Here is a 19,039-nt window from a genome sequence, read left to right as displayed (position 1 = left end):
ATACGATGCGCCGTTCCGAAGATATTCGCTCGCGAGCGGAAGCGAGTGCGATCGGCGGGAAATCGCGTCGTCGTAGGAGAAGTCAGGAAGACGACCACAGTCTCACTTTCGACCGGAATGAATTCGGCGTGCGCGAGCCAAATTCAGCCGAGATCGGACTTGCCGTTTTTGAGAAACGCTCGTACGGACGCACACACAGACAGACAGACAGACAGACAGACACCTCTCCTTTATATAGTACGGTATAGAGAGTACGGTATAGAGAGTACGGTATAGAGAGTACGGTATAAAGAGTACGGTAGTACTGTACCCTCTAAGTATTGATTGCTCACGCTAAGGAGCGTTGTGGAGCGTGGTCGTCTTTTTGCACGCCTAGAAAGCATAGTAAACTAGTAAATGCTCGCTTAGCATTGTGTTAGGCGAGCGATGGTATTCTGTCTTACTTATTCGCGTAACAATGGTTGTGTCTTTAGGTAGCAATAACTTCTGTCAACAAAATGTGGGAACTCAGAAAACAGACTGTCAGTTGCTCTTCTTCTGGCTTTGTCTTTCATTCTTCTTTCAAGCTTGGATTGTTTACTGAGATAGCCGCGTAACAATGGTTGTGTAGTCACGTGATAATGGTTGCGTCGTACTAATTTGTGTCAAAGTAACGCACAGAAACTCAAAAACAGACTTTTCTCTTCCTTTAGCTTTTCCTTTCTATTCCGTTTGCCACGCATCAGTCTCCTTTGCTCTTTAGTCGCGTACGGGAGCAAAATCGAGAGTCGTTTCACTTTTCTCGCCAAGAAATTGTAATTGTGTCGAGCCCTCAAAAGGGGACCCTTGATTCAACTTATAGTGCATGTGTTACGAAGTCAAATTTCATTCATCTGGCATCGTCGTTTTGTCGATTTGACTCTTTGTTTTGTCGTAAATCTGTATGACAAGTGCTGACTCACGTATCTAGATAAATATATAACTAGAATATATCTCGACCTCAATTGACGTGACAAGAGAGAGGCTCGCTTCGATCGCCAATAAATACTAGTTAGCATTGTGTTTGTTAGCATTGTGTTTGGCGAGCAATGGTCTTTACCTATTCGCGTAAGTAACAATGGTGGCGTCTAATTTCTGTCAAACAAATGAGGGAACTCAGAAAACAGACTTTTAGTTGCTCTTGTTCTCGTTGTCTTCAATTTTTCGTTTACGCTTCAATCGTCTCACTCGTTTACTTAGCTAGTCGCTTAACAATGGTCGCGTAGTCGCGTGATAATGGTTGCGTCGCAACAATGTCTGTCAAACTAACACGCGGAAACTCACGGAAAACAGACTTTTCTCTTCTTTCCATTCGTTTGTCACGCGCCAGTCTTATTTCCTTCTTAGTCGCGTACGTGAGCGAAATAGAGAGTCATTTCACTCTTCTCGCCAAGAAATTACAATTGAGTCGACCCCTCGAAACGGTGATAGGGGTATGACGTAGTATATTTAGGTGCGACAGAAATATATCATATACGGGACTACTCGGCTCATTCTGATTGAGTGCCGTTAGCGTGTAGTCTACTTAGTCTTGGGTTCTGTACATTGCGTTCTAAGGTTGTGTTTATAATTTCATTGACTCGATGCATGGTGTCAGGAGTCTAGAAACTCACTAATGATGTCTAGTGATGAATCTGTGAAGGCAACAGACACTGACAGTCAACCGGCGACGAGAAGCGGTTCTATGCAAAGCGTCGTACATTTGCCCCGACCTTTAGTTATCATTGAAGGAAGCTGGCGGCGATGGCTACAAATTTGGGATTCATACGAAACTATATCGAGATTAAATAAAGAGCAGCCTCGCGACCTTATATCATAACGTGTATTGGAGAAGACGCTTTAGAGATTTTCAATAGCTTATTTGGTGATGCCGAAGCAACTCATGGCGACATGGACTTTGTTCTTCGAACATTGGAGACTCATTTTATGGGGTTAGTTAATTAATGTTACTTATGAACGGTATGTATTTAATCAGCGTAACCAGCAAGACATCGAGACCTTTGAAACGTACCTAGCGTTCTTACGACAATTAGTGAGAACATGTAATTACCGAGAAATGACTAATGAGTTATTACGAGATAGACTAGTATGTGGAATTAATTAAGGAAGATTCACTTCGGAAGGTGTTGTTGCAAATGCGAAATTTGACATTGCCCGAGGCTATCGACATTTGCAAGTCAGCTGAAATTGCGTCAACTCGGTTGAAGTCAATTGATGGTGGATCTAGAGAAGCAAGAGTCAAAAGTCCATGTTATTAGAAAAAAACCGGAGAAAGTAAGCCACAAGAAAACAGTCAATGCATTAAACGAACAGACGAGAAAAGAATCAGTGCAGCTATTGTGGACAAATACATCGCAAGGGACGAAATCAATGCTCTGCATATGGACAAAGTGCCAGATATGCAATAACTAGGTACAACCACTTTGCCAGTGTCTGAAAATCTCGAGCGGCCAAGCTTATTCTGTAACCAAAGATCGAGATAGTGATGACGACTCTTTAATTAATAACTGTGTCCGTCTTATCTAATCAATCTGAGTCAAGTCAAACTTTGAAAGTTATCGAACAAATTCCGTCTAAGCTGTATGCAACAATGTCTGTTGAGGGACAAGAAGTAAGATTCCAACTAGACACGGGCGCCTCGTGTAATGTGATTAGCCAGTCAGATTTGCCTTCTCACGTCCCAATACAAGTCACGTGTCAATCGCTAATGTTTTTTTATGCTTCTAAAGTGCAACCGGTGGGCAAATGTACTATTCGTCTTCTCAATCCTAAGAATGGCGTAAATACAGGAGAGAGTTCGTTGTGGTAGAGAGGTTTGACCTCTCTGTTAGGAGCAAAAAGTATACAGCAGAAGAAACTCGTGACCCTTCGACGTGAAAACATCCTTCAGGCATCTGTGGAGATTGGTCACCTACCAGGTGGACAACTTGCAGCTCAACCACTGACGTTGGATCGGGTCGTACAGCGATATAGTGACGTTTTTGATGATAAGTTGGGACAGCTGGAAGGACGACTGCATTTGGATATTGATCCTACGGTGACTCCGGTGCAACTACCGGTCAGGCGTATCCCCGTGTCTGCTAATTAATAAAAGATGAGTTGATTACGGAACTCGACCGGCAGAAGCGAGACGGATTTATTGAAATATAGATGGACCGACGGATAGGGTCTCCGCTCTGGTAGTTGTGAGGAAGAGGACTTCGAATTTGCATCGATCCAAAACCGCTAAACCGGGCCCTAAAACGCTGCCATTACCCGATTGCCACAATTGATGACTTATTGCCACGGTTGAAAAATACGAAAGTCTTTAGCGTGTGCGATATTTTTTGAAATGGATTTTGGCACGTGGTCCTGAATGAAGAAACATGCAATCTCACAACCTTCGGCACTCCAATAGGTCGCTATAAATGGAAACGAATGCCGTTTGGGATATCTCCGGCACCGGAGGTATTCCAAAGAAGATTAAATCAAGCACTGGAAGTATTGAATAATATCTATGTTATGGCTAACGACATACTAGTTACGGGCGGAGGTTCCACTCTTGAAGAGGCGAGAACAAATCACGACCGGAATCTACTCGCTCTACGGAAGCGTTGTAGAGATAAAGGTATTAAGTTAAATAAAGAGAAATTTCGATTGAGAGAACCACAAGTGACATATATGGGCTATATTCTTACAGAAAACGGGTTGAAACCTGATCCAGAAAAGGTTCATTCAATTCTGCACATGCCCAAACCAGAAAATGTTGAAAATGCTTGGCGGCTTCTTGCATGGCTAACTATTTATCAAGATATTTGCCGAAACTTGCTGATACTTGTGAGTCAGTGAGAGAATTGACACGTCCCAATAATGCATGGGAGTAGTCAGACACACAAGAACGGGCGCTAAGAGAAATCAAACAAGCTATAACTACAGCACCAGTTCTGAGATATTTCGACACGACAAAACCCACATTAATGCAGTGTGACGCATCCAGTTTGGGGTTGGGGGCCGCGCTTCTCCAAGACGGACAACCATTCTCGTACGCCAGTAGAGCGTTGACTGAGTGTGAAAGAGGATACGCTTAAATAGAAAAGGAATTACTGGCGATAGTCTATGAAATGGAACGATTCGACCAATATACGTATGGACGACCAATGGAAGTATAATCTGATCATAAGCCTTTAGAAATCATTGTGCGCAACTCACTTCAAACAGGGCCAAGAAAGTTACAGAGAATGCTACTGCGGCTGCAAAGATACGATCTCAAAGTAGTGTACAAGAAAGGAAAAGAAATGGTTTTGGCCGACACTCTTTCACGTGCGTATTTAACGATTTAACGACAGAGAGCAGGAGCAGTATACAGTGGAGAATGGCCTTGAAATTCTGAACACGCAGTCAACATTTGAAAAGAAATTAGAACAAATTGCAGCTGTGGATTGTTACTTCATTACAACAAGCAAGTTACAAGAGATTCAGCGAGAAACAGCAGTCGATGATACCTTGCAATACAATCGTTACAAAATGTTATTCATAACGGATGGCCAGAGGATAAGAAGAGCCCGAAACCTTGTGTCCACCCACATTTTCCTTTGGAGACGAGCTTGTCGTTGAGGATGGTGTGGTGTACTGAGGAAATCGCTGTATAACACCTCACTCTCTTAGACGATTTACATTAGGACGAATACATCAAGCACACATCGGAATTGGAGGATGTGTCAGAAGAGCCAGAGATTCGGTCTTTTGGCCGGGAATTAATAAAGCGATTGCGGATTATGTTGGCAAATGTGAAGTCTGCAGAACATACGAAAGACGGCAACCAAAAGAAACACTTCTCTATCATGAGATACCGAAACTGCCATGGGCTAAGGTAGGCATAGACCTGATGAGCTTCCATGAGAGGAACGATCTTATCGTAGTAGATTACTTTAGCAGCTTCATAGAAGTGGATCTGCTAATTGACACGATGTGTATACGTCAAAGACGGTTATATCAAAATTAAAGGCTCAGTTTGCCCGTCATGGAATACCCCAGACGGTGGTGACAGATAACGGTCCACAGTTCGTCGCTAGTGAATTTCAGCAATTCGCTAAAAAGTGGGAATTCGATCATATAACAACAAGTCCGTATCATCCCAAAGCAACGGCAAAGTGGAAAGTGCAGTGAAAATATGTAAGCATCTGATGGTGAAAGCCCTAGAGGCACGGAAGACCCGTGGATGGCTTTGTCGGATCTATGAAGTACACCACCGCAAGGAACAACAACAAGCCCAGCTCAACGTCTTTCTAGTAGAAGAACTAACGGACTGTTGCCTATGAAGCTCAATCTACTTAGACCTCAAGTTGTCGATGGGATCTCTAGATAAACAGAAAGAAACTCAAGCAAAGTAGTACAATCAAGGTGCTAAAGACCTCTCTCTATCGTACCGAGAACTGTCGTTCGCATGGAACCGTTGAAAGGAAAGAAACAGAGTTGGAAGAAAGCTGTGGTAATAGAGCAAACTAGAGAACGATCGTACAAAGTTCGAACAGAGGATGGTTGAATCGACGACAATTGAAGATTACGAATGAGGCAATACTGAATTACCCGACTACGCTAGTGAATAATGACGACGTTGACTTAGAACAAGGAGCAGCGGAATCCAGTGTCAACCTGCCACCGCAGGATTGCCAACTTCAGGAAGAGTCTCAGGTCACTTTGAAGGGTCACACAACTAGCGACCAACAAGAAGAGGAGAAGCAGGATCTATCAGAACAGACGAGTTCTCAACCTAGCAGAGAAACAGAGGGCAGTACTGAAAGACTACAGAGATCAACTAGAAGTGGCCGCGTGGTGAAGAAACCAAATTATCTGCGAGACTGTATTTGCGACCATGGCTACAACGCGTAGCTAGATGGGTGTAAGTGTTGCTGAGTACTAGTAATTGTTAACTTTAAGAAGAGGGGATGTTAGGAGTATGACGTAGAATATACGGGACTACTCAGCTCATTCTGACTAAGTCCCGGTAGCGGGTAGTCTACTTAATTTTGGGTTCAGTACATTGCGTTCTAAGGTTGTGTTTAGAATTAATTGACTTGATACAGCAACAATAGACTAGCTAGGCATGTATATATATATTGCATGGTCTATAAATGTAGCAGAGTTGTACGTCGTATAGACGTCAGCATTACTAAGTCTAGAAGTGACAAGGTCGCATTCTTCTAGCCAACGATTTGATTTGATTCAGCAATTTTGGACTCATTTGTGAGCCAAGTTTAGCCTGCATAGAAACAATGACGTCATGTCTATCCATGCGTTTCATTACGTCAAGAAACTTCCCAAACGTGGCCGCGCTCTTGCTCTGCCATTCTGTAATGATAGCCTTTACCGGACTCTCGTGGCGCCTAAATGCCGAGATGCTTTCAATATCAAAGTCGAGTTCGCCAGCAAATCGTTCCCATCCTCGGTGAAGTGCGGGAGAACCAACCTGAAGCAAACTAGCAGCCTCAAGAAATTGGTACGGCAACGTTGCCACTCGTGTTGAACCATCGATGACGACGTCGCTAGCACTCCCTTTTATTGCGGGGAGGCTAGTGCCGCTTGTTGGAAAACTTGCTTGTTTTCCGGTTGCTCTAGGTTGTTGAGCTAGTGACGTCATACACTTCTTTGCAGCTTGATCCTCCATGAAACGTCGAGAATTGATGGCACTCTTTGGTAATTCGACATCAGTCACTGACGCAGATTTCTTTTTAGCGGCTACGGTAAATGCCCACTTTATTTGCACTAAAATGGTGAGACCCGATATAATCGTCTGTCTAACCAACCTGATTTGCGTTCAGACATGCAAGTCCACATTGAAGGGTTATCTTGCGTTTTCCTTGCCTTTCCCTTGCTTGCGAGGGTGTCCAAATGTGACGCGATGTTTCTTGTCGACTTTTGTTCGATCAGAGGTGCAATCTGCTCGAGCGTTACAGGCCGAGCAGCTTGACACAAGGCGAAGTACACTTTTTCAACGGGATCTCGTTTAGACTTGAGATCTGTATCGCACAAAGACTGTATATACTAAGTCAACACTCACTCATGCATTTGGTGATGCACCATTTCTCGAACATTGACTCTCAGTAGACATAGCCAATCTTATCGATGCTAGTGTGCCTTTCGCAGCTGCACAAGGTCGATAAAAGAATAACAGCATTGTACAACTATTTATTTAGATTGAAACGTCTGCGCGTGACTGCATTTCCTTTGGAATTCCCAAGTGCCTACGCAAACCGGAACACCTTATTTACGTCGCTCATCTTCGTCCCTCGGTTTTCGTTTTCATTGATCAAGAAATTATACATGCTGACAGCAGAGAAATGGCCGGGTAAAGATGCCCCTTGCCTTGCCACGGGACAAATGGAGGAGTCAAATTATTATATCGCATTCCCTGGACACGCCTACTGTAGCGAATTCGCTGCGAGCCCGTCTAGTCTAGTTACTTCTGGTGGAACAGGATTTGAAAGTGTACGTCGTCAATGACTCATGAGTGTAGCCGGAGATCGATTCACGGGCATGCCAATGCAGCTTCGTCTAGCTTTCAAATCATGAGACGTTTAGTGTGCTTCCTAATAATTTTATGATAACTAGGCAACATTTGATAAGAGACACATCTAAGACTTTATTCAGAGGCTTGGTAGTCACGTGGCGTAGTTGCTGGTCTGGGACCACTGGGGCGTGGCATTCGGTCGTCATACTTTCATGTGAAAAAGATGCATACTTCCTGCTGAAGTTCAAGGGTTTCCCCTCGGATTTTCCGCCTTCAGATTTTTCCTCCCTCCTCAACGACATCACGTAGGCAGTGTTTGGGAAGTTCTCAGGAGGGTGAATCTGATATGTAGGGTGAATCTGATATGTAGGGTGACCCTGACCTATAGGGTAAACCTGACCTGTAGCGACCCTGTTGGGGACAAACCAGAGTCATCACTCTGGAAGACCAGCTACCAGTTGAAGAGTTCTCTTTATAGAATAGCGACTATAAACATAGATGGTATGTTTTTTTTCGGTAGGTTTACTGCACAACAGAACAATCCGTATCTGTACATAAAGCTAGAAGGTACTAAAGTTGGAAGTACCCATGCAATACAAATTCTTCACAAATGCGTCGTAAAGTACACAGTACTTTTCCATTTCTAGACTGGATCCGACGAGCAACTATTGAGTCCTTGGCATAACTGCTTCATTTGCTGCATGTATAGAAATAGATACAGTTTTGTCCTGCATCAAGCTCAGCTATTCAGCAGAATCAAAGCTAAAATCTACAAGTTACTAGACTACTTCCTAAACATAACAACAACAAGCATGGATCTAATTGTCAACTCCATCAACACCAATGCATGTGCAGCGCTGCTTCGATTTACTTAGCTGATAAAAGAAGTAGGCTATCTTGTCATTCCTTGCTATAGACAGCTACCACGTGTAGTATCAGCAAATACCATTTTGCATGATATGTATACAGCAACATAAAGACCACTAGAGTTTGTCTACAGTCTACCAATTCTACGTGTATGAGTTTAGTACTGACCATGCACGCACTCCGCACTTACCACTTTTACTGCTTACTGTTGAGTAAGAAATGTTTCTCCAGAGCCTGCATGTTGGTTTCCGGTCTCTCTATCCTTTGGTGAGTTCTTTTGTTTCACGCGAGCAACTTGCATTCTGAGCTGAAGCTTGTTGGTGAAGTAAACCTTTTTCCAGCCAAATTCAGACGCAATTTTTCTCACTTCCTTGGAAACGTTGTGAGGCCCGGCTGAGTGCTGCTCATACAGCTGTTCCCACAAACGATCTAATCCACACATCATTCTGAAATGGTTGTTGACTTGTGACAGCTTAGAAATTGACGGAAGATCCAGGAACGACGCTATCTTAAAGAAAATCTCAGTTGGAAGACGAGATAGCCAGTCTAAGTGACCGCTTGCTAGTCGTACTGCGTCATCTTTCACTTGTGTCCCAAATACACGTTCTATTTCTTCCTGCATACTGAAACAATAGTAGGACACTCTCACACACAATTAGCACACTTTACATACATCTACCATAGATAACACATACCCTAGGTACATAATCCACAATTAATAAAAGATGACATACATACATACATACATACATACATATCCTTACTATACTGACATGTTACCATACCCTGGTTAGGCGATATTTCAGCTACAAACATGCAAGGTTCACAAATGCACAACCGAGACTCATAAAACTTTATAACATCTTGTGGAACACAAACATTTGCTTCTTTAGCTGCAACTAGCTCCGGCTGCTGTACACCTTTCAATTTGACAAGAAACAGTATAGCAAATTTTAGATCTATTTGTGCCTTCTGTTGCGCCCATAATCTTTTCCAACTGCAAGCCTCTCTTGAACCCACTTTGCATCTGCTCGTCGCCGTTTCTCTTATCAGCAGCTGCTGCCTTCTTGGGGACTTTCTTTCTCAATTCTCGTCCATATTTTGTAGAAGACGATGAAGTTGCACTCTTGCTGTCCGTCAGCATGTTGTAAGTGCCTGCACTTGCTTCATCATCAACGCTCTCAATGCTCTCTTCTCTTCTAGCCTGTCTTTATCGCCCTGTTGTGTTCTGAACTCTTCTAGAAGTTCTGGGCAGTTTGTTAAGTTTTCTGCTGGCTCTCAAGTGTTATCAGAGTCAGACTAACCTTTCCATTTAATAAAATACAAAGTTTTATTTCCTTCACCTTTGCAACCCACACTTTTCTCCACTTGGAATTCTTCTTCATGTACCTCACTTTCAACTGGTTACTGATAGTGTTGTCGAGACAAAGTTTTCTTCTTTCTTTACCCATAAGAGTTCCAGGTACAAGGCAGCCCGCAACTGCTCAACCGAATTTCACGGTCTTCTACAGAAGTCATACATACATACATACATACATACATACATACATACATACATACATACATACATACATACATACTTACATACATACATACATGATGGATGATGATGATGATGCTGATGATAATGATGACGATGATGACGATGATGACGACGACGACAACGACGACGACGATGATGATGATGATGACAATGATGATGCAACGATGATGGTGAGTCCACCACATCAGTGATGACCTGTCAGTGCCCTGCATGTCTCTGATGAGATACTAAACTTGCTTTTGATCTGCATCTATTCTTACATGATGGACAAGTGAAACTGTCACCAACTGGAGTAATACATTCCTTACTACGTTTACATTTCTGCTCTAACTTCTTGACGGGATTGTCCTAAGAAATTTTCAAAGAGAAGTGACGCTCAATTCCATTTGCTTTGAGGTTTCGTTTCAAAGTGTCCTTGAACCTCATTTTAGAAACCCTTGATACCGTTGCACCAATTTCAACTGACCAAATAGGAGCTGTTTGGGAATTCTTTCCTCCGACATACGTGATACGTGAGCAGCCCACCTTAATTAATGTTTCATTGTAAAGATATCCATGCCACTGATGTTGCAACAGACAAGACCTCAGTATTGGAGACATAGTCCTCCCATTTGATGTTACATGTACAATGTAGGCAATGCAGATAAAATCTATCTAGTTGCCGTACGTGGTGTCGAAGCAAGGTCCAAGATTCACAGGTATAAAGCAGTACAAACAATACAATGGCTCTGTAGACTGCAAAGTTTACACTTAGTCTTATCTCGTGTCTTTGTCAAGTTTGGTATTTAGTTTTCCAAAAGCAGCATTTGCTTTTGAAATTCGGTGAGACACATCAATGTCCATGGTTGCATTCTTTGACAAGAACCTGCCAAAATATTTAAAGCTGTCAACGTAAGTCAGTTGTTTGTCTCTAAGCATAACTGGAAGAGGAACGTAAGTTGACTCAGAACACAACTGAAGAGAACTTCCGTCTTTTTAAGACTGATGGTCAAACCAAAACGCTTGTTGTCTAAACAGTTTACAATGTGTTGAATATCTTCGTGTGAATGAGCAACAAGAGCACAGTCATCTGGAAACAACAAGTCCCTCATAATGATTTACGCATTCTAGTTTTGGCTTGAAAATGACAACCATTGAATACTCCACCATCCACTCTGAATTCAATCTCCACTCCATCATGAATGCTTTTAAATGCGTCCATCAATACAACAGAGAATAAAATGCTAAACAAAGTTGGCAAAAAAACACAACCCTGTTTAACTCCATTTCTAACTGAGAAGCTGTCCGACTCCAGACCATCACCAATGACATGAGCCATCATGGAAAGCACTTATCAGGTTGGCAATCCTAGGCGGACAACCACAAGTTTAGACAAAATCTTCCACAAACCATTTCTGTCCACAGAATCAAAAGCTTTGACCAAATCAATGAATATGATAAATGGATCAATGTGTTGCTCGTGGCATTCCTCCTGCAACTGTCTCGCTGAAAAGATCATGTCTGTTGTTCCTCGGCCTGAACAAAAACCACATTGACTTTCACACACAACCTTCTCTAAAAAGTCTGCATTCAAACGATTGAGAATAACCCTGGCCATGATTTTGCCTGCGACAGATAGCAAGGAAATACCACTGTAGTTGTTGCAGTCAGACGGACATCCCTTCTCTTCTTGTAAAGATGAATTATAGTAGCGTTCTTGAAATTCCAAGGTACTACATCTTCACAGTCCCAGCACACTTGAATAAAGTCACCAAGCTTAGAAAGTAAAATTGGTCCGCCGTGTTGAAATATCTCTGCAGGTAATCCATCTTCACCAGCAGATTTGTTTGTTGTGACATTTTCTTAATGACATCACTGATTTCAATATTCATAGACGATTGCTGATCTTCCAAAAATATTAACTATAATTGATTTGATAGCAAAACCAACTCCAGACTGTCTTGATTCGTTTTCATTCCACTATCTGCCACCTGTGGACGTGCCCTGTAGCAGACAGCTCTGCCTTGACATACATACATACATACACACATACACACAAATGGACAATGGACAAATGTTAAGTCCTCCACATCTTTCGACGTCGACCTTGAGGTAAGTTGCGGAGATAGCTCCCTCTGCCTCTAGAGACAGGGCCTCCATGCGCTACAATCCACCTAAAGTTTGGCCAGCGTCATCCAGGGGCACTGACAATGGTGCAGCTCTGGGACTGGACACCAAGGCCCACACGTACCCGTCTGCTGCATGATATTGCTGCCAAGCCAGCGGTCTTGTCCACCCCAGTCTATGACCAGGTACTCATTTATACTCCTGAGTCGAGAGAAGCAAGTGTGGGTGAGTTTCTTGCTCAAGGAAACTGCGACAGTGTCGCCTCCACCAGGATCGAACCTTCAACCCTCATCACGAAATACAAGATCCTGGATGTCATCACCAACGTTCTACCATCTGCTCCACTGCGCCCCACACCCACACCCACACCCACACCCACACCCACCCACACCCACACCCACCCACACCCACACCCACCCACACCCACCCACCCACCCACCCACACACCCACACACACACACACACACACACACACACACACACACACACACACACACATGAGAAGTCTCTTAGGAGTGGTGTCAGTGTCACTCACAGGCTGGAAACTCCGGTTGTCCACCAAACCACATGGCCCCAACTGTAATGGTTAGATTTCAGCTCTCCAACCATTAGTATTCACCATTCTAGCAAGATCTTCATATTTCTTACTTTTCAAGTTACTTGAAGAAGAAAGTTGGTCTCAAACAGGCAGTCAGTCAAAATTTTTAAGAAATCTGCTGCTATTGCACCACACACAATATCTGTTCTCAGTCTCGTGTCAAGGACATTGGGAAGTTGATACTAAAGACGAGGTAAGTCAGCAGTGACACTGCAGCTGTTCAGGAGGCTGTTTTTCAAAAATTTATAATACATTGAAAGACAGATTTATGGCGCCACACATATCTCCTGTCTGCTAAGGCAGTAAGACAGTTCTACAAGCAGTACATCAGTGATTGATAGCAACCACATAAAAAGGAAGTTAGCCGAATCTGTTTTTCCACACTAAACCAAGTTAGCCTTGTGAGGCACTGTGTCTTGTCTAGCATTTAAAGATAGGAAAACACTGTCACTGAAAGGCATTACAGTCAGGCCCCAAGTGTCATCATTTTCAAATGAAGGTAAGCGAAATATTTCTCCTTGCACAACACATGACTTAGCATGTTCAAAGCGAAGTTGGTTGTTCACCTTTTGAACAAGCTGTTTCACCTTAGCAAAAGACTTCGGAAGTGATTTCCAGGCAAGAAAGTCGCTGCACATACTGATACATACATACATACATATGTACATACCGTATTCGCCCGTAATAACGCCCATACCAAAATAACGCCCATGCCCGTACATGAGCCCATGTGCAACAGGTCAGAACTATCAGCCCGAAAAAACGCCCATGCCCAAGCATAGGCCCAGGATACGCATGCGCAGGCAAAACAAAATGGGGTCCGCAGAACATTCATCTCCATTTCTGTGCGTTTGATGAGCTGGTGTCAGTGTTGAGTGAAAGTGCTTACTGCTATAGACTCATGTCTTCATTGCAATTACCGACCCAGATGCTCTTGACGGGCTTCAGGCCAACCACGTGTGTATAGTGTTTAGTTTCTGCGTGTAGGATAATTGCAAGCATTTGTGGTATTTCTGCAGCTGTCTTCAAGTACTTAGATGATCACTGGCCAAAGGACAGCATTTCTGACCATGTATACGCCTAGGACCAAAATAACGCCCATGCCCTAGTATATGCCCAGAAAAAGTGTTTCTATACGCCCAGGGCGTTATTACAGGGACAAATACGGTATATAGTTATTCTTCCTGAGGGTGTGTCCAAGACCCTGCCTACCTACAACTAGTACGGCACGGAGTAAAATGTCACTAGACACTAAAACTAAACAGCAACAAACCGCAAGAGTCAAAACTAGCACAGAATTTTTAAAAACCATTACTACTATTACACAAATAAGTCAGAGTTCATCCAACAGTCGGAATTTCTTCGACACCAGATTACAAATGATGTGCCATAGAAATTCTGCACAGCTTTCTGAACAGGAAGTTTGATGAACGCTTGCTGACGTTGAGAAAGTGAAATATAGAATGTTGTATTCAAGTACAGTTCTCTTCAAAACACACTGTAAATTCCAGAAGACTAATCTCTCCTTGCTTTTCTGGCATGATAGAATGATGTCAGGGCAAAGAGATGAGTTGGCAATAACAGATGGGAGTACGTACATATGGTAAGCCTGGAAGGTCAACAGAGATTGCCCAGGATGTTAGTAGATATTCTTCTAAAAACAGGTAGATGCATTGTGGTGCCAGGTGCATCTCCCACTCTTCTCGCAGTTGTTGAGCACATGTTGAAGAGTTTGATAATTGCCACAAAGTAGACAGTCACAAGAATCATATTTCTGCCAACATCGCAAGTTTGCTTTCTGAGGTAGAGTATCCTGAATGGCATTTTTAAAGACAGAATGAGAGGACACTGTCTTTGAATGACAGTATGGTCTTACTCCAAGTATCATCATCCTCTTGCAAGTGCAGTGTTGAGCCTTGTAACACAAGCTTTGATGAGATCCAAGAGTCACTGATCATCAACACTCTGTACTAGTCGTTTGGATTGCACAAACTGACAAAATTTACATGCACTTGTGATGGTTCTGAAAACTCAAATGGCTCTTGAAATACGTAGGAAACAGGGTTGAATTCCAGAGTTCTGTTCGTAGCAAATACTAAAGCGTTAGACATTGCTAAGTGTTGAACACGAGAATCTTTTGAATTCGACAGTTGATAGTAACTAGACACTTGACATTTTTGAACAAAGTAGATAGCAAGGAGAGATTCGAATCGCCAATTTGAAAGACAGGTGAATTGGCATGCATTGGCAGGTCTGACGAGATAACACCATTTCTTGAGAAAGACCATGTTGCAATTGGTTCAACATGGCGTTCAATCCAAGTTAGTGGGAGATCACACACAGACAACAGCCAACTCAGACAAGGACAAATTCCATTTCGATTCAGTTGTAGTTTGTTCTTTGTCAAAACAAAAGCAGCATTAACTCTCTTACACAGGTCTTCTAATTCAGTCAGGATACTCGACTTAATATGACAAACAACAAGCACAGATCAATTGGCAATCCCAGGAAAACTGTATTTTATCCCCAGCGAAAGGGATATCTTGCTCACAGAGGCTTAAACTAGTCTCGCATACCCAAAAGTATGATGTGGCAGAAAGGGTCTGGCTATGCGAGACTAAGTTTTAATTTGGTATTCTAAGGATTTATAGGCAGATGATGGTCGGCTTCTGAACATGAGCAAGCAATGTTTTACTACTTTTGCTTCAATTGTTGACCATTTCAGAAACTTCTGCACCAAATGACAATGCTGCTGATCAGAGGATGACTGTTTGAGAGTAGTGGTAGATCGTCTGCAAACATAAGACATTTTATGCTTGCCTTGCAAGATGGCAGCCTGTAGCTGATTTGAACAGAAGCCTCAGAAGCCAAATGTTCACAAAGCAAGCAAGTGACTGAATTAAAGATCACATATACATACATTTACACATGCATACATCCATATGTACATACACATAGATACAAACACACATACAGGCTTGGATAAGACAATAAAGACACCTCTAGTGAGCATGCCAATTTACCGATTAGTATTATTCCCTAGTGGTTGTTGGACCTCTTGAGAATGATGTGGACCTTAAATAATGGTTTTCACACTTTTCATCAAGCAAATCAAGAGCAAAATTGTGACAACATCATGCAGCGCAGCGTAATCATCACCATTTTTGGAAAAAAAGTGCTTTTAATTAAAGAAATAAACAATATGAAATCTCCTCTGAAGTATCATGGTACCTAAATTTTCTGCCTCTCTTTTACCTTATGCACTAGAAGTTGCACAATTCTTTCTGCTAAGTTCTGTGAGGATGGAATCGTTATCAGTCCCTTACCACATGGAGCGACAAGTTTTTATCTACATTTGTCAAATAGTGGCAGTTGATGATGGTTTTAATTCATGTCACCAGTTCTCAATCAGATTGAGATTTTGGCAGTGGCCAAACCAACAGAAGTGACATCACACCCAAACAGTAATAATTGTTGTTGTGTGAATCGTTGACGTGTAAATCGTTGATGTGTTGATGTGTTGTTCATTTGGAATACGAAGTTATGTTTAAGGAATGCCCTGCAGTCTGATAGTATGCACTTCTCAAGAACCTTATGGTAAGCATGCTGTTTCAATGATTCTTTTTTTGACAATCAACCCAGTCCATCACCACACCATCAAACTTGCAGCGTGTTGGAAATACGACTGCAGCATTCAGGCATAAATTTCTCACCTCTGAGTTACCATACATACAAAACTATCACCTTCTGCACTAACTTTTGATTCACCAGGACAGACTTCAACTCATTCAAAGTCGAACATGTGTGAGTGACAGCCCATCTCAGTCTGAGCAGCCGATAATTATTCTTAATTGCACTGTCTGCATATGACAGCTGTATCTGACACCTGTCTGTCAATTTTCTCAGCCACTAATAGAGGAACAGTCGTGATCAGGGTGATCAGGCACTTGGGGACTGACAGTCCCTGTGCAACATCATTTGCTGCAATGGATAATCTTTCTGGATTGCCATTGTGTTCTCACGTCCAGGTTGCTTCTCATAATCAGCTGGTGCTACCATGAGAAATGCGCTGCTGCACAAATGAACTGAATTTCTACAATGTTAGACTAAAGCTGCAATATGATGAACTGAGAGGCCAATATTTGATTGTGTTGTCAAACTACGCCTTTAACCTGCTTGTTTCAATGCGATACTACAGCCCCTCTTAAACATTCCACAGAATGTGCAATATGATGTACTGAGAGGCCAATATTTGATTGTGTTATCAAACTAACCTGCTTGTTTTGATGCGACACTACAGCGCCTCTCAAATATGCCACAGACTAACATGACTGTCAGCAGAGTAATCAGACATCAGGCTAAGCTTGGTGTTACTTTCATAAATTAGTTTTACATGTCAGAAAGTGAAGATGTCAAATTATCACGTGTTGGAATGAGGTCTCACTGCAAACACGTTAGAACCACATCAATTTTGCTCGGTCATAAACCTGCATTTCCTGCCTAAACGTGACTAGCCATAGCAATAACAGCAGCAACAGCAAAAACAGCAAATCAATAAAGAGCTGCTGCTAGACGGTCACGCTCCAGCCAGATGACTGGGTTCCTGTGTACTACACAGGAGCTATGGGCTGTGCTAAGCAATCTCCTGGAGCCTGGCCAGGTACTTGCAGGAGCCTCGACTGTGATGCCAAATGTGGTGTGAGCACCCAAAGTCCCACCCGGATACCAGTGGCTGATGGGCTTTGTTGGGCCTTTGCCACCCCAGTCAATGACCAGGTACTTTATACTCCTGAGTTGAGAGATGCAATGGGTCATATCCGCAACTCTACCATTTAAATCAACAACTACTATGTTTGGGTTGCAGTGGGACCAAATATGCATTTACCTTTCTTGGTTCCGCTAAGACGTAAACACTGGTGATTTTCTATCATTCTGTGCTTGGCCAGCCACTGCTCTAGTTCTGCAATGTTGCAGTTCCCACCATTCTTGCCAAACACATCTTGAACAGGTTGCTTTCAAGACATTCGGATGTCAATCGAAGTGAAACGCAAATAGCTATCAAGGGGCTGCAAACACAACTGACTGACGGTGCTGTGGTGGCAGGCACGATTTATTCATACCATGCAACAAACAAACCATAGAAGCTGTCTGGAGAGGGCTGGCATGGCTAAGTGGTCAGCAGCATGAATACATGCCAGCCACCTCGCAGACAGCCATTGACAATGTGACTGGAATGACTGCTTGCATGTTTAGGACATCTCTATAAATCTACAAGAAAATGAGCTGGTGGAGTATGTGAGTATATTGCACTGTTCAAACAAGGCAGTTCCCATGATGCAATCAATACTGCAACAAGGTTCTTGCAAATGTACGGTAAACACATATTTAGTCCCACCGCAACCCAAACATAGTAGTTGTTAATTTAAATGGTAGAGTTGCGGATTGGCCTATTGTGTAAGTTTTTGCCCTAGAAATTATGCCATAGCTCACCATCATTGTCTTGTAACCCTGTAGGGTTCCGGATGTAGTCACTCCATAACATGACTCTCTAACTAACCAACTGAGCTATAGCACCATACGTGCAGCAGCAGCAGCAGCAGTAACAGCAACAACAGCAGCAGCAACAACAACAACAACAACAACAGCGACAACAACAGCAGCAGCAACAACAACTACAATAGCAACAACAACAGCAACAATAACAACAACAACAATAGCAGCAACAGCAACAACCAACAACAACAGAAACAGCAGCAGCAGCAACAACAATAACAACAGCAGCAGCAGCAACACAGCAGCAACAACAACAGTAACAACAGCAACAGCGACAACAAAAACAACAACAAAAACAACAACCACAACAACAACAACCATCTACTGTTTTAATACTGTACCAACACACATTAATTTAAAGTTTATCTGATCATACTAAAATGAAGTAACCGATCCTCAACGGCTACCCTGATAGAGCATGCGCAAGAACACAGACTTGGCAAATGCAAGGCCCACTTACTCCATGTCTCGTCTAAAGTCTTGCCAGGAAGCCACCATCTCTCCAGGCGGAGCTTTATGTTTAAGTCGTCTTATTTTCCAAACACGAAGAACCACTCCCTTCTCTGTGACCATCAGCTGGTAGTAATCTTTACTTGGAGATCGAGCTTCTGCACATTTCTCATACAATTTTTGAGCGTCTCGTATTTGGCGTCGCTCAATTATTTCTGGCGTCACACTTGAGCGCTGCAGATCGATGCCAGTTGCTTTCAAGATGGCGTCTGTCATCAGAGCGTAGACCTGTACAACCAAAACCTGCTTAAAATCCAGATACAAGCAGTGTCGTGTTATGACGTCACAAATCAATAGCCTTGACCTTCCAGACCTCACGGTGCGGACCAGAGAGCGCACTAAAATTTTAGTCCCGCGT

General features: G+C 42.8%; 3 protein-coding genes across 3 annotated transcripts; all 3 read right to left on the bottom strand.

The window, feature by feature from the left end:
• Nucleotides 1-6,050: 6,050 nt before the first annotated feature.
• LOC134178899 (uncharacterized) lies at nucleotides 6,051-7,149 on the bottom strand. The gene is made up of 3 exons (XM_062645815.1): nucleotides 7,075-7,149; nucleotides 6,801-7,013; nucleotides 6,051-6,732 (listed from the first exon to the last, which is right to left on the bottom strand). The coding sequence occupies exons 1-3, from the start codon at nucleotides 7,103-7,105 to the stop codon at nucleotides 6,173-6,175; spliced, it is 804 nt and encodes a 267-aa protein (XP_062501799.1). The 5' UTR covers nucleotides 7,106-7,149; the 3' UTR covers nucleotides 6,051-6,172.
• Nucleotides 7,150-8,432: 1,283 nt separating this feature from the next.
• On the bottom strand, nucleotides 8,433-18,975 carry LOC134178891 (F-box only protein 36-like). The gene is made up of 2 exons (XM_062645805.1): nucleotides 18,632-18,975; nucleotides 8,433-8,994 (listed from the first exon to the last, which is right to left on the bottom strand). The coding sequence occupies exons 1-2, from the start codon at nucleotides 18,895-18,897 to the stop codon at nucleotides 8,574-8,576; spliced, it is 687 nt and encodes a 228-aa protein (XP_062501789.1). The 5' UTR covers nucleotides 18,898-18,975; the 3' UTR covers nucleotides 8,433-8,573.
• On the bottom strand, nucleotides 17,931-18,578 carry LOC134178892 (uncharacterized). The gene has a single exon (XM_062645806.1). It carries the CDS (start codon nucleotides 18,490-18,492, stop codon nucleotides 18,184-18,186), a length of 309 nt encoding a protein of 102 aa, XP_062501790.1. The 5' UTR covers nucleotides 18,493-18,578; the 3' UTR covers nucleotides 17,931-18,183.
• Nucleotides 18,976-19,039: the final 64 nt, after the last annotated feature.

This window comes from Corticium candelabrum, chromosome 4 (genome assembly GCF_963422355.1).
Source record: "Corticium candelabrum chromosome 4, ooCorCand1.1, whole genome shotgun sequence".
Lineage (NCBI taxonomy): Eukaryota > Metazoa > Porifera > Homoscleromorpha > Homosclerophorida > Plakinidae > Corticium > Corticium candelabrum.
Note: the sequence above shows the minus strand (reverse complement) of the source record. Positions and strands in the feature narration are given on the sequence as shown.

Excerpts from the sequence above, each read along its gene's own strand:
- LOC134178899 (XM_062645815.1), bottom strand. The coding sequence starts at position 7,105 with ATGTCTACTGAGAGTCAATGTTCGAGAAATG. Across the intron at positions 7,014-7,074 it reads GAGTCAATGTTCGAGAAATG|ATCTCAAGTCTAAACGAGAT; the intron begins GTGCATCACCAA and ends TGTGCGATACAG. Across the intron at positions 6,733-6,800 it reads CATGTCTGAACGCAAATCAG|CCGCTAAAAAGAAATCTGCG; the intron begins GTTGGTTAGACA and ends CATTTACCGTAG.
- LOC134178892 (XM_062645806.1), bottom strand. The coding sequence starts at position 18,492 with ATGGTTGTTGTTGTTGTGGTTGTTGTTTTTGTTGTTGTTTTTGTTGTC.
- LOC134178891 (XM_062645805.1), bottom strand. The coding sequence starts at position 18,897 with ATGACAGACGCCATCTTGAAAGCAACTGGCATCGATCTGCAGCGCTCA. Across the intron at positions 8,995-18,631 it reads GACTTTAGACGAGACATGGA|TATGCAGGAAGAAATAGAAC; the intron begins GTAAGTGGGCCT and ends CTATTGTTTCAG.